General features: G+C 38.6%; 1 protein-coding gene across 2 annotated transcripts in view; it reads right to left on the bottom strand.

Annotated features, from left to right (window-relative positions):
- The window catches only part of wdr11 (WD repeat domain 11), a 151360-nt gene that overhangs the window by 48487 nt on the left and 89909 nt on the right, over window positions 1-12964 (bottom strand). For both annotated transcript variants that reach the window (XM_067421334.1, XM_067421335.1), the window contains exons 14-16: window positions 11813-11921; window positions 8559-8683; window positions 5426-5573 (exon numbers count right to left, since the gene is read on the bottom strand). In XM_067421334.1, the coding sequence (XP_067277435.1) occupies window positions 5426-5573; window positions 8559-8683; window positions 11813-11921 (382 nt within the window). The remainder of the gene's footprint in view (window positions 1-5425; window positions 5574-8558; window positions 8684-11812; window positions 11922-12964) is intronic.

The following is a 12964-nucleotide window of genomic DNA, read 5'->3' as shown; positions in this document are numbered from 1 at the left end:
CCCTATTGCAGATTCAGTCTTCCCAGCCTGGTGCAGGTCTACAATTTTGTTTGTGGTGTCCTTTGACAGCTCTTTGGTCTTGGCCATAGTGGAATTAGGAATCTGACAGTTTAAGGTTGCGGACGGGTGTTTTTTTATAGTGGCTTTTTTATAGTTTTCATATGACTATATGAAACCATTTATATCAGGAGGACCCCTGAGGGTCCCTGGACCCCAGTTTGAAAACCCCTGTTCTAGGGTATTCCTGAGATTTAAGACATTACAAGCTTATTATTGATGTCTTTCCATAGTTGAAACACTAACTGAGATTGCATGAGACATGAATAGTTTCAGTTGACGTTCAATCATTCATGTTCAGTTTGTGCTGTGATTAGTAGTAAAGAGGAAGAGATGATCAGTTCACATGCAGCTTTAACTGTCAAGAGACATTAAAGAGCACCAAAACTGTTTTTTGTTTGAATTTCGCTAGCCTGACGTCGTCATACTCAGTTCTATTCAGAATAGGAATTTGATACTGCTCCATTGGGCTGTGTTTATGGGGCGTGTTTTAACTCAACCACGAAAGAAAATGGCTCTGCACATAACTAGATAGACCTACAACCAATCAGAGCAATGGAGTAAATGACGTATGCTGAGCGACGCATAGCATTGGGCCACTGAACTCCCTGATGGAGTTTTGGTTCCTTGCCACTGTCGCCTTTGGCTTGGCTTGCTCAGTTGGGGACACTAAAAATATGATTAAAGTTATTCAACTTATTATACAAATAAAATGTATGAATTAGGTCTTATTTAATTCTATAAACTTAAATACGGATCTGCCAACATTGTTGCTATATGATAAATTAAACTAAGCTGATAACATTACTGTTTTCTCCAGTACGACTGTACAGCCAAATCTAATTTTGTCGCAATATTATCCTGTTTGACACAGTGAAGCTGCTTTGACACAATCGTGATTGTAAAAGCGCTATATAAATAAAGTTGATTGATTGATTGACTGAATCTGCATTAACGACAACAGCTGGGGCAACAGCCTTAGTCCTAATGGATTATCATAGCTATCAACATCCAGTGTTCGGCATTTTGCGTACATGAGTTTTTGTTGTAGATGTCTAAAAAAAAAAAATTGTTGTGTACTGTGCTAATTAATTGAGACTTCTTACAGCTCTTACAGGTTGTTGGCCTTGTCTGTTTCGTTGCTTCTATTACTCTCCCCTTTTTTGTAAGTCGCTTTGGATAAAAGCGTCTGCTAAATGATTAAATGTAAATGTATGTAAAGTATTGGGAAGTTCAGATCATTTTACTAACTCGGATCTTTGAATCTCTTTCAGTCATTTCAAGTCTTTTTTTTTCATTTCAACAGAATATAATTAATATGTCACATGTTAAATTACCTCCAAAATCTAGTACTTATGCAAATGTTGATCACATTTGGAATAAAAATTTATTATATGCTAATGAAGCCAAGATTTAAGAAAGAAAGAAATAATTCATTAATTGCTCAGCTGGGTCTTCAGGCTATGTAGTATGTTTGTTCACCTCACCTCCAAATCAGAGTCGTTCTGTGTTTTGTCACTTCAAATTTAATCACGTCTGTTCTGTGGAAAGATTAGTTCACCTCTCAAGTCTTTGGGTTCGAGTCGTTCACCAACTCACAGCCCCATTGGCTAAGAGCAAAATAACCTGTACAGAACGGATGGCCTGTAGCACGTGCGATCAACACAAAATGAACAAATCGCTCTCTGAGACAACTCGTTGTTCCAGAGTCCTATTTAAGAATAGTAAAAAAAAAAAAAAAACTGATCACTAACGACACATCACTAACGCATAACTTAGTTGTCACCAGAACTCAACTACACGTTCGCTGGAAGAAGTAGAAGAAATTATGAGTGTAAACGATCTTTGTCGATGTTGTAAAAAGAATTTAAGGATACACGGAGGATCAACACAACCATCTTCTTTGAGAGAAATAGTAAAGGTGAATGTATATACGAACAAGTCTCCATTTAGGATTAGAACGAATTCAACCCAAGCGCTCTTTGGTGAGGTCAATGATTACGTTGCTGTTGATCATCTGTCCATCATCGTATGATGATGAAGAGAAGTCCAAATGAAACAATCCCCCATCGTAAGTACACACTAATGGCCTAAGACACGAAACAAGCGGTTTGTGTGAGAAAACGAACAGTATTTATATTGTTTTTACCTCTTGTACACCACAGGAAACACGCACGCACGCCCTCGGATCAGTCGGACGTAGTGGTGTACAAGAGGTAAAAACGATATAAATACTGTTCGTTTTCTCACACAAACCACTCGTTTCGTGTCTTAGGCCATCAGTGTGTACTTACGATGGGGGATTGTTTCATTTGGACTTCTCTGTGTATGCTCTTTGAGGTGGTGACCATAGACCTGCATTATGTGAGGCACAGACAAGAACGGTTTGACCTAAAATGATCAAAATTTAAACTACTGGGGAAACAAATACTCCTACATCTCGGATGCCCATGAGGTAAGCTAAAACATATCAAAATTTAATTTCAAAGTGAACTATCCCTTTAAAGATGACATTTTGGTAAACATACATAGTTCATTTATTTTAAGCCATACAATGTAGCAGTGTGATCACTGGTACGTCAAGAAACAGTTAGTCATCTACAGCAAACACAACCTGCTGTGAAGCCAGTGTGATTAAATAATGAGCAGTGTATGCAGTGTGTGTTCAATTATTACTGCAGCAAAATCAGACTAGAACAATCTTCAAAAGTCCATCGCTCCCATTACAATGACTAAAGCTGTCGGCACTTCATTGAGTTCTGCTGAAGCTAATAATAATGAAACCTTTGTAAAGCAACTCTGAGTATAAATAGGCACTATAAAAGCCATTAAAAAGTGCAATGGAGTATAAAAAAGCCAGTGAGCAACAGCCAGACCTGAAATTACTTGTGAAATGAATGCAGATTTCAAATTTCCACTAGGAATAAGGACTTCTTTTCATCCGTTTTTATGAAATGTATTTTCTCAAGACCAATTAAAGAAAATATAAGGAATAAACTGAAAGACTAAACTGTTCTCTATATATACATGTCTAGGAAGCACTCAAAGTTGTATTAGCAACACTTCAAAGTTTGAAAATACATTTACATTTATGCATTTAGCAGACGCTCTTATCCAAAGCGACTTACAACTCAGGAGAACAGGAAGCGATCCGTCAAGAAGAGGCAAAGAAACACAAAAAGTGGCCCAAATACCAAGATTTGTACACTACTCAGAGTAGCAAAAATCAGAAAAGGGAAGAAGAAAAGAGAAATAGAGGGGAGAGAGTTTTTTTTTTCTTTTTTTTATGTAAGATTAAGTGCTCATGGAAGATATGAGTTTTTACCTGTCTTTTGAATGAAGCGATTGATTCTGTCATGCGTATGGAGGACGGACGATCATTCCACCAACCAGGAACAATGAAAGAAAAAGTTCTGGAGAGGGATTTCATGCCTCTCTGTGATGGTACCACAAGCCTCCTCTCATTAGCTGAGCGAAGGCTTCTGGTGGGGGGGTAGACTCGTAGGAGCGAGTCGAAGTGTGCTGAGCTCGTGGAAGATCCATAAGCAAGAGTCAGAGCTTTGAATTTGATCCGGGCAGCGAGTGGTAGCCAATGCAGAGAGATGAATAGAGGTGTGACATGAGCCATTTTGCGCTCATTGAATACAAGGCATGCCGCAGCGTTCTGGATCATTTGCAGCGGTTTGATTGCACAAGATGGAAGTCCAGCCAGAAGCGCATTGCAATAGTCAAGTCTAGAGATCACCAGGGCTTGGACAAGAAGCTGTGTCGCATGCTCCGAAAGGAACGGTCTGATTTTCCTGATGTTGTGCAATGCAAACCTGCATGACCGAGCTGTCTTTGAGATGTGGTCTTTGAAGGACAGCTGGTCATCAAAGATTACTCCAAGATTTCTGACCGACCCTGAAGGGGTAATCAAAGACGAACCTAGCTGGATGGTAAAATCGTGTTGTATGGTCGGATTAGCAGGGAAAACAAGCAGCTCAAACAAGCAGTTGAAAAAACTATTTCCAACAGATCTAATTTTTTACATTTATTTAAAAAATAGCATAAAAGAAACTGTACCTTCTGATCGCACTGCAAAAAAAGTCATGTTCTTTTCAGTAGTTTGTGTTTTCCAGTGCAAATATCTTAAAGATTCTTAAATCAAGACATTTTCTCAAGAAACAAAATTATAAGATATTCTTGTGAAATCTTGCAAAAGTGATTTTATAATTAAAACAAGAACAAATAAACACTTGTTAATTTTTTAATCATAAACTCACTTAATTGTGTTCAATTTCAGGGCGGGCTTTAGACGATGATGGACAGATGATCAACAGTAACGTAATCATCACGTCATCAAAGGTCATCTTAAATTATTTTATTTTTTTTCACAACATCAACGTAGATTGTTTATTCTGGCGCACATGCAGACAGGGTTGCCAAGTTTTTACAACAAAACCCGCCAACTACAGCCCAAGACGAGCCCAAATATCCAATAGCTTTTCGAGGGGTTCTCCGGGAAGTCTCCAGCGTTTGGGGGGTATAATGTGTGTTATTTGGAAAGGTTGCCTGCTAAAATTCGCATTCCTGGGTCTATATATCACATAATTGAGGTCGCTTGGAAAACATCGAAAACAACCCATGGGAAAAAAACTGAGATTTGGCAACACAGTGCAGTTGAGCTCTGTCGACATTTGACAACTAACGTTATGTGTCGCTCTGATTGGTTGAAGGTCTATCAATTGATGTCTTTCCTGGTTTGTTTGAAATGCCCCATAATCACAGCCCAATGGAGCATCAGACTCATATTCTGACTAGAGCTGAGTATGACCACGCCTCGCTAATCTATATAGGACTTTCTGCACCAATTGAAGACATTTTTAAGGCCGTAAATTGTAGAAGGTCAAATTAAGACTTTTCAAGACCCGCGGAAATCCTGAAACACTCAGTAAAACTACAAATAGTGTCTTGGGGGTAACACGAACAGTTTCTGCCAATCTCGTGTTAATCTAGAGTACCTATAGAGTAATATTGCGTCCTTCATATCTCTGCAGAGTCTTTAGATTGATCAGATGTTTAAAAGACAGATAAACTGTAACAACTCTTTCTGAAAAACAGTGGAGCTCGTGGAGGCGTCCGATGGGCTGAGCTAAAGAGTCATGAACACACACACACATACACACACACACATACACACGCACGCACACACACTAGAATCCAGAATTTGGCATAGAAATGCTCTGTCAAATTTCATTTATTAAAATTTTGGCCAAGTTTAGCATTAGAATCAACTCATTATCAGTTTAAATTTGTCAGAATACATGAAATACCAATTACTGGTTATTGGATGCAGACAAAAGATGCAAAACAAAAGGAGACTCACATCAGGTGGAATGCGAGCCCCGTCCTTCACGCTGTTGCCTTCCACGGTGATGTGATAGACCTGGCCGTCTGTGTCAGTAAACACAAAGTGCTCTCGAGCCGATATGCCCTGACCCGTTTCAGACTTACTCTCAGCATCCTGCAACATACTGACAGACAGCAACAGAGAGATGATAAGAGTGCTGATCGAAACCGCAAAACACAGCGTGTAAAGTGCCATATCAAAGGACCAATTTACCAATGATTGGGCAATCAATGCTAGACTCTTTTGAAAAGTCTAGCAAAAACGGATATTAGACAGACAACTTAAAAAAAAAAAAAAAATCTATATTTTATCCATCATGTAATTCAAAACCTGTATTACTTTTTTTCACTCCATGGAACACAAAATAAGAAATACTGAAGAACATACGGTCCTCACTTTTCTATCCGACAAGAAAAGAGATGAGCTCTAGAGCTTTAAAATTATAAAAAGTGCAAACAAGTTTAATAAAAGCAGGCCATGCAAAAAAAATTTAACAAATAGGATTTGTTAATAACGTTTTATAGAACAGCACGACACATTGTTAAAAGATCGCAATCAAACAACCACATGATCTTCCTAAATGACAACGATTCGACTATGTCCATTAAATCTTCGAGAAGTATGTTCACACAGCAAACATTGAGATCTGCATAAGGGCTACCTTCAGTTGTCCGGTATGAAACCGCTTCACAAACACACTTTTTTACGACAAAGTAACATTATTTCTGTTACAATGATTCAGATTATCACAGTACCAGGATACAAGGTTATAGTTTAAATATAATCACTGATGTCTCAATATAAAGTAAAGCATATTTAAAAAAAACCTTTTTGAAAGTAACTTGACTCTTCAAATAAAGACTGTATTAACTACATTGTTGCACCACTAGGTGACGAAAAGTGGCTGTTAAAAATGAACTTGTCATTAAATCATTCGTTCGTTCTAGTCTTGTAAAAAGTCGGTACTGAAATGTAAAAAACGTGACGCTTTGAGCACTGTTAAGCAGAATCGTAAAGACCTCAACAGCGCTCAAAGTGTCACATTTTTCACATTTCAGTACCGACTTAATACCAAAGTGAGTACACTAACCACAGTCGGCGAGAGCATCAAACTGGTCAATATTTTCAATGTGACGATGTGGGCATAGAGGAGAGTTCAAGTCAGGTCAACTTTTTGGTAATGAATTTTATCAAAATGTATCTTTTTGTCAGTGTCTTCCAATATTTAACACACTTTTTTTTCTTTTCTTTTTTTACAATTTTGGAGCTGAATGTTTCATCTCTTCTATGGAATAATGGATCCTGCACACTGTGCGATTTTTCAAAATCCTTTGCGAATTTCCCTTGTCAGACTGTACGAACATGATCGCCATGTCACACTGTAAGATCTCAGTTGACATTAATGTCAGACTGCACGATAGTTAAGGCGCGCTAAAAACGGACGCGCGCAAGAAAACTCACCCGGAGTTTTATATCATCAATGAATGACGCGTTCGGTGACGGTGAGCTGCATTACACGCGGGACTGAAATGCTGGCTACAAAGAAATCTCTAGCTCTCGTTTTGGTCATAGTTTGTCTTGAAAAACTGAGATATTTGAGTGTCGTCGTAGGAGAAGTCACACTGCAGGATTGTGCGCCAAATCTTCTGACACTGCCAGAATTTCGTCTGAGGTAAAATTTGATTGCAGCGCTCAATAATCGGCTGCCGGTGAACATGTCAAACTAACGACCAAAGACGTCAGATTTTAGCTGAGGATCTGAGGAATCTTTTAGGATTTGCTAAATTTGTCTCAGACAGCCAAATCGTGGCCAAAATCACGCAGTGTGCACCCGGCTTAAGTCGAAGCGATTCAGCCAAAGACGTCTTATGAAGCCAAAATGCCTGGGTTGCTTGGCTTTGCCAAATTTTTAAACATATTATTGGGCAGAAAACATTAGAAATGTGTTATATTGGGTGCAGCAAGATTTGCAATTAAAAAGCTCTCAACGGGCACTAATGGAGGCTGCCTCTTGCTCTCCGGCAACTTTAACATCCCTCCTATGCCTACCAATTCCCTTTAAGTGCATTACCTAAATAAAAAACAAACCCAGTTGTTAAACATTCAGTAAGGACTTGGTCTCGCTTTAAATCTTAAAGACCCTTGTCATTCCCACCTTCCCTGATGGATGGGGCTTTTAATATTTGGAGGGAGCATGGCTTAGTCACGGTTGGCATAAACAACATTATTGCATCCTTCACTCAACTTCAAGAAAGATTTGACCTTCCCAAGATATTTTCATATACAGAATTTTATTCTTAATCTCTTAAGATCTGGGACCATTTTTTGGGATTTCCACCTGGATTTGGCCTACCAAAATTTAAAATGGAAAAGCTTCCCATACAATGGTCTAAGTTCAAAATGTTGGTGTCATTTTATAGGAAACCCTTTGAAGTTACATAAAACACTGCTAAAAGTCATAAACATGTAAGTATATGTTGTCTAAGCTGTAATAACCCCCGAAAAAAATAGGCACTTTTTTATTTTGTGAATTTTTTTATTTACTATAAATTCAGTTTTGAAAGTGTGTAACTCAGACCCTTTAAGCTCTAGGTTCCTGCAGACAATTTCGGCTGTTTCCACTAAATTCCAGAAAATAGTGGAAAAAATAGGTTTGTCTGTGTCATGTTGTATGCAAGATTTATTCAAATTGATCTGAGGGACTACCCCTTTTTTTTGTTTTTGTTTTTTTAATCATTTTTAACAAAAAATTATAACAATCAAAAAGCATTTTTTTTTGGGGGGGGGGGGGGGGGGGGAATTACAGCTCAGACAACATATACTTACATGTTTATGACTTTTAGCAGTGTTTTATGTAACTTCAAGAGGTTTCCTGTAAAATGACACCAAAGTTAGTAAAGCTGCAAAGGCTACACTGTCGGCCTGTAATAAGTTTAATTTATCATATTCCGGCAAAATACCAAACAGTGCTGTTATGGGGTTGGGGTCTACTGGTGAAGTTTATGCAGCTTTTATGTCGATTTGACAGCCCTTGGTCATGGTTTCATTATTCATTAAATCAACAAGCATTAGAGTGAATGATGACATTTGTCTTCTGGCTCAATCAGACCTGATGACGGAGGACTCCACACTGCTCTGCTCCGCATCAGCGAGGGTGGTCTGTCGGGCCATGGCCTCGCGGGCAGCTAGCTGCTTCTTCTTCAGACTTTTAAGGTTATGCGAAGGAGACCACTCCTGTTTACACACAAAGAAATGCTATCATGAGGCACTGCACAGATAGTGATTGATGGAGGATTAAATGTTTTCTTTAAAGGGGGTCATAAATTGCATTCGATTATTCAGATTTGTGACCGTGGAGCACAGACCCAGTCACAAGTCTCACGGGTATATAGTGCCTTGCGAAAGAATTCGGCTCCGTTGAACTTTGCCACATTTCAGGTTTCAAAATATAATGATATGAAAATTTATTTTTTTGTGAAGAATCAACAACAAGTGGGACACAATCATGAAGTGGAAAGAAATTTATTGGATATTTCAAAAAATTGTAACAAATCAAAACCTGAAAAATTGGGCGTGCAAAATTATTCGGCCCCCTTAAGTTAATACTTTGTAGCGCCACCTTTTGCTGCGATTACAGCTGTAAGTCGCTTGGGGTATGTCTCTATCAGTTTTGCACATCGAGAGACTGACATTTTTGTCCATTCCTCCTGCAGAACAGCTGGAGCTCAGTGAGGTTGGATGGAGAGCGTTTGTGAACAGTAGTTTTCAGTTCTTTCCACAGATTCTCGACTGGATTCAGGTCTGGACTTTGACTTGGCCATTCTAACACCTGGATATGGTTATTTTTGAACCATTCCATTGTAGATTTTGCTTTATGTTTTGGATCATTGTCTTGTTGGAAGACAAATCTCCGTCCCAGTCTCAGGTCTTTTGCAGACTCCATCAGGTTTTCTTCCAGAATGGTCCTGTATTTGGCTCCATCTATCTTCCCATCAATTTAAACCATCTTCCCTGTCCCTGCTGAAGAAAAGCAGGCCCAGACCATGATGCTGCCGCCACCATGTTTGACAGTGGGGATGGTGTGTGTTCAGGGTGATGAGCTGTGTTGCTTTTACGCCAAACAATGTTTTGCATTGTTGCCAAAAAGTTCAATTTTGGTTTCATCTGACCAGAACACCTTCTTCCACATGTTTGGTTCATCCACACTTTTTATGGATATCTTTAAGAAATGGCTTTCTTCTGGCCACTCTTCCAGAAAGGCCAGATTTGTGCAGTATACGACTGATTGTTGTCCTATGGACAGAGTCTCCCACCTCAGCTGTAGATCTCTGCAGTTCCTCCAGAGTGATCATGGGCCTCTTGGCTGCATCTCTGATCAGTCTTCTCCTTGTATCAGCTGAAAGTTTAGAGGGACGGCCAGGTCTTGGTAGATTTGCAGTGGTCTGATACTCCTTCCATTTCAATATTATCGCTTGCACAGTGCTCCTTGGGATGTTTAAAGCTTGGGAAATCTTTTTGTATCCAAATCCGGCTTTAAACTTCCCCACAACAGTATCTCAGACCTGCCTGGTGTGTTCCTTGTTCTTCATGATGCTCTCTGCGCTTTAAACAGACCTCTGAGACTATCACAGTGCAGGTGCATTTATACGGAGACTTGATTACACACAGGTGGATTCTATTTATCATCATTAGTCATTTAGGTCAACATTGGATCATTCAGAGATCCTCACTGAACTTCTGGAGAGAGTTTGCTGCACTGAAAGTAAAGGGGCTGAATAATTTTGCACACCCAATTTTTCAGTTTTTGATTTGTTAAAAAAGTTTGAAATATCCTATACATTTCATTCCACTTCATGATTGTGTCCCACTTGTTAATGATTCTTCACAAAAAATTACAGTTTCATATCATTATGTTTGAAACCTGAAATGTGGCAAAAGGTTGCAAAGTTCAAGGGGGCCGAATACTTTCGCAAGGCACTGTATGTGGCAATAGACAACAATACATTGTATGTGTCAGAATTATCAATTTTACTTTTATGCCAAAAAACATTACGATATTAGGTAAAGATCATGTTCCATGAAACCCTTCAGTAAATGTATCAAAAATACATTATTATTAGTAATATGCATTGCTAAGGACTTCATTTGGACAACTTTAAAAGAGATTTTCTCAATATTAATTTTTTTTTGCAGCCTCAGATTACAGATCAAAACAAACCATACATCAATTATTCAGCTTTCAGATGATGCATAAATACAATCTGAATAAATGTACCCTTATGACTAGTTTTGTGGTCCAGGGTCACATATATGGTCATGAACCCTATTGATTCAGATAGGATTATTATTATTATTATTAGAAGGTTCATCCTCAAAGCCTATATTTCCTAAACAAAACCTCAGAACTTCCCAGAATAAGGATATGCATCAAGCTTTTGTGGAGATCAGAAATAGGTGAGAGTGGTTTATGACGATGTTGATGGGAATACTTTTCCCTCTCAAGCAAAGTCACATATTCATGCAGTATTCCCTTTACAGTTTTATTTCATATTCTGCTCATATATAATTTGTCTGATTATAAATATAATTTTAGGTGGTGGAAAGTTTTTTTTTCTCTTTTTTTTCTGGCTGTTGACAGTAATTTCTGATTTATGGAGTGATAAAAAGACCTTTCTCTATTCAAGTATGGTGAAATCTAGTAGTTAAAATGTTCTTTTCCCAAATCACCTGGGGTGTATTTTTTATTGGATTCTTTTTAGGTTGAATGTTCAAGGGATAATGCAACAACAAATATAACCGTGAAATACATCTCCGTGTGTGACTTGTTATGTGTTTAGAAACAGTGCTACCAACTGATCCCGACATGACAAAATGCTATTTTTCATATCATTTTAAAAAAAAAACTCAATTTTCCGATGTCAGCCAAATGCTACCTAGATTTGTCTGTGCTTTAAAAGGCCCTCAAACGCTGTGATTTCTGATCACTAGAAGTCGCTGGTAAATATTTTACCCCTAGGAAGTAATCAAGATGCAAATGAGCTGGCAGAGAGGTTCCCGTGAAAGAGACTGCATTTACTAAGGTTATTGTTGGGGTTATTTGCGAGGCATCGCTAGTGGCACCATTACATTGTTTACAGCCCCTGCAGTCAGAAGCACACAGCGACTTCGCCCTTCAATGAGTTTGTGATGAAGCCAGCCTCCTTGCAGAGAAAGATTCAGAGTAATCTCTCTGCTCAAGAACTTGTAATAAAACGGCATCCTTGTAAATACAAACAGTGCTGTAGATGGAATGATATATAAAAGTTAAAAACAATAATCAATTATATAAGTGATAAGCAGCACATTGTGAGCTTGATACAGTACCAGGGCAGTGACGGTAGGGAAGTTCTTGGCCATCTCGCGCAGTAAGGTTCCTGTGCGGACATCCCAGAGCTCCAGAGGTTTTTCTCTGAACACCACCACCAGGTATTGCCTAAAGACGACCAAGCATACATACAGTTACACTTCATCCTCGGGACAACACAAGATTATTGAGGGGGAAAAAAGAGCATCCTACATTAAAAGTAAGCATACTACACTTTTTGAAATTTTACTGTAAACCGTTGCACAATCTGGCTTGCTTAAAGTTAGCATTGACTAAAGTGCCCCTAATTAATGCAGTGTGTAATATCACTGTTTGTGAATGTAAGCGTTCTGCAAAGTTGTCGAAAGTGCACGATAAATAAAGTTATTGGGCCTTATTTTAACGATCGAAGCACATGATATGGAGCTCATGGTGCAGGTGCTCTTAGGGTGTGCCCGAATCCACTTTTGCCAGTTTAACGATTGGAAAATGGTCCGCGCTCTAGGCGCATGGTCCAAAAGGGTTTCCCCATGTCTCTTAACCCTCTGGTCCTCTTCGCTTTAGGGTCACACTTCTCCTCCTCCCGGTCAAAAGTGACCGAAGCCTAGACATGTAGATTTGAATGTCAGTTTTTGCATTCATTTTACTACATTCAAACCTGAGCACAGAGGAGAACATATTAAACATATAACATCAAAATTCAATAAAAATGTAACAAAAATGAACAGGTATGTTTTATCACCGCATAATAGATCTAATTTTAACCTCTTATTTGAAACTTTTAGCTAAATTTTTCCACATTTATAACAGCCATACCAGTTCATTTTTAAGTGTATATTATTGTGGTTTGTGTGTGTGTGTGTCTCTGAGTGTGTTTATGTGTGTGTGTGTGTGTGTGTGTGTGTGTGTGTGTGTGTGTGTGTGTGTGTGTGTGTGTGTGTGTGTGTGTGTGTGTGTGTGTGTGTGTGTGTGTGTGTGTGTGTGTGTGTGCTTGTCTGTTTTGAACTCTTGATGTTTTAGAGTGTAACATCTTCCTTGTTGTTGTTTTTTTACTTCATTAAGGCTGAATTATTGATTTTGTTTCACACATTTGCAAAATGTGCTCTGTGTTATAGTCACACTATTTATATATATATTGGTTGGTTGAGTATATTTTGCACTCTTGATATTTT

This window comes from Pseudorasbora parva, chromosome 17 (genome assembly GCF_024679245.1).
Source record: "Pseudorasbora parva isolate DD20220531a chromosome 17, ASM2467924v1, whole genome shotgun sequence".
Classification (NCBI taxonomy): Eukaryota; Metazoa; Chordata; class Actinopteri; order Cypriniformes; family Gobionidae; genus Pseudorasbora; species Pseudorasbora parva.
This window is presented reverse-complemented; position numbering and strand designations above follow the sequence as displayed.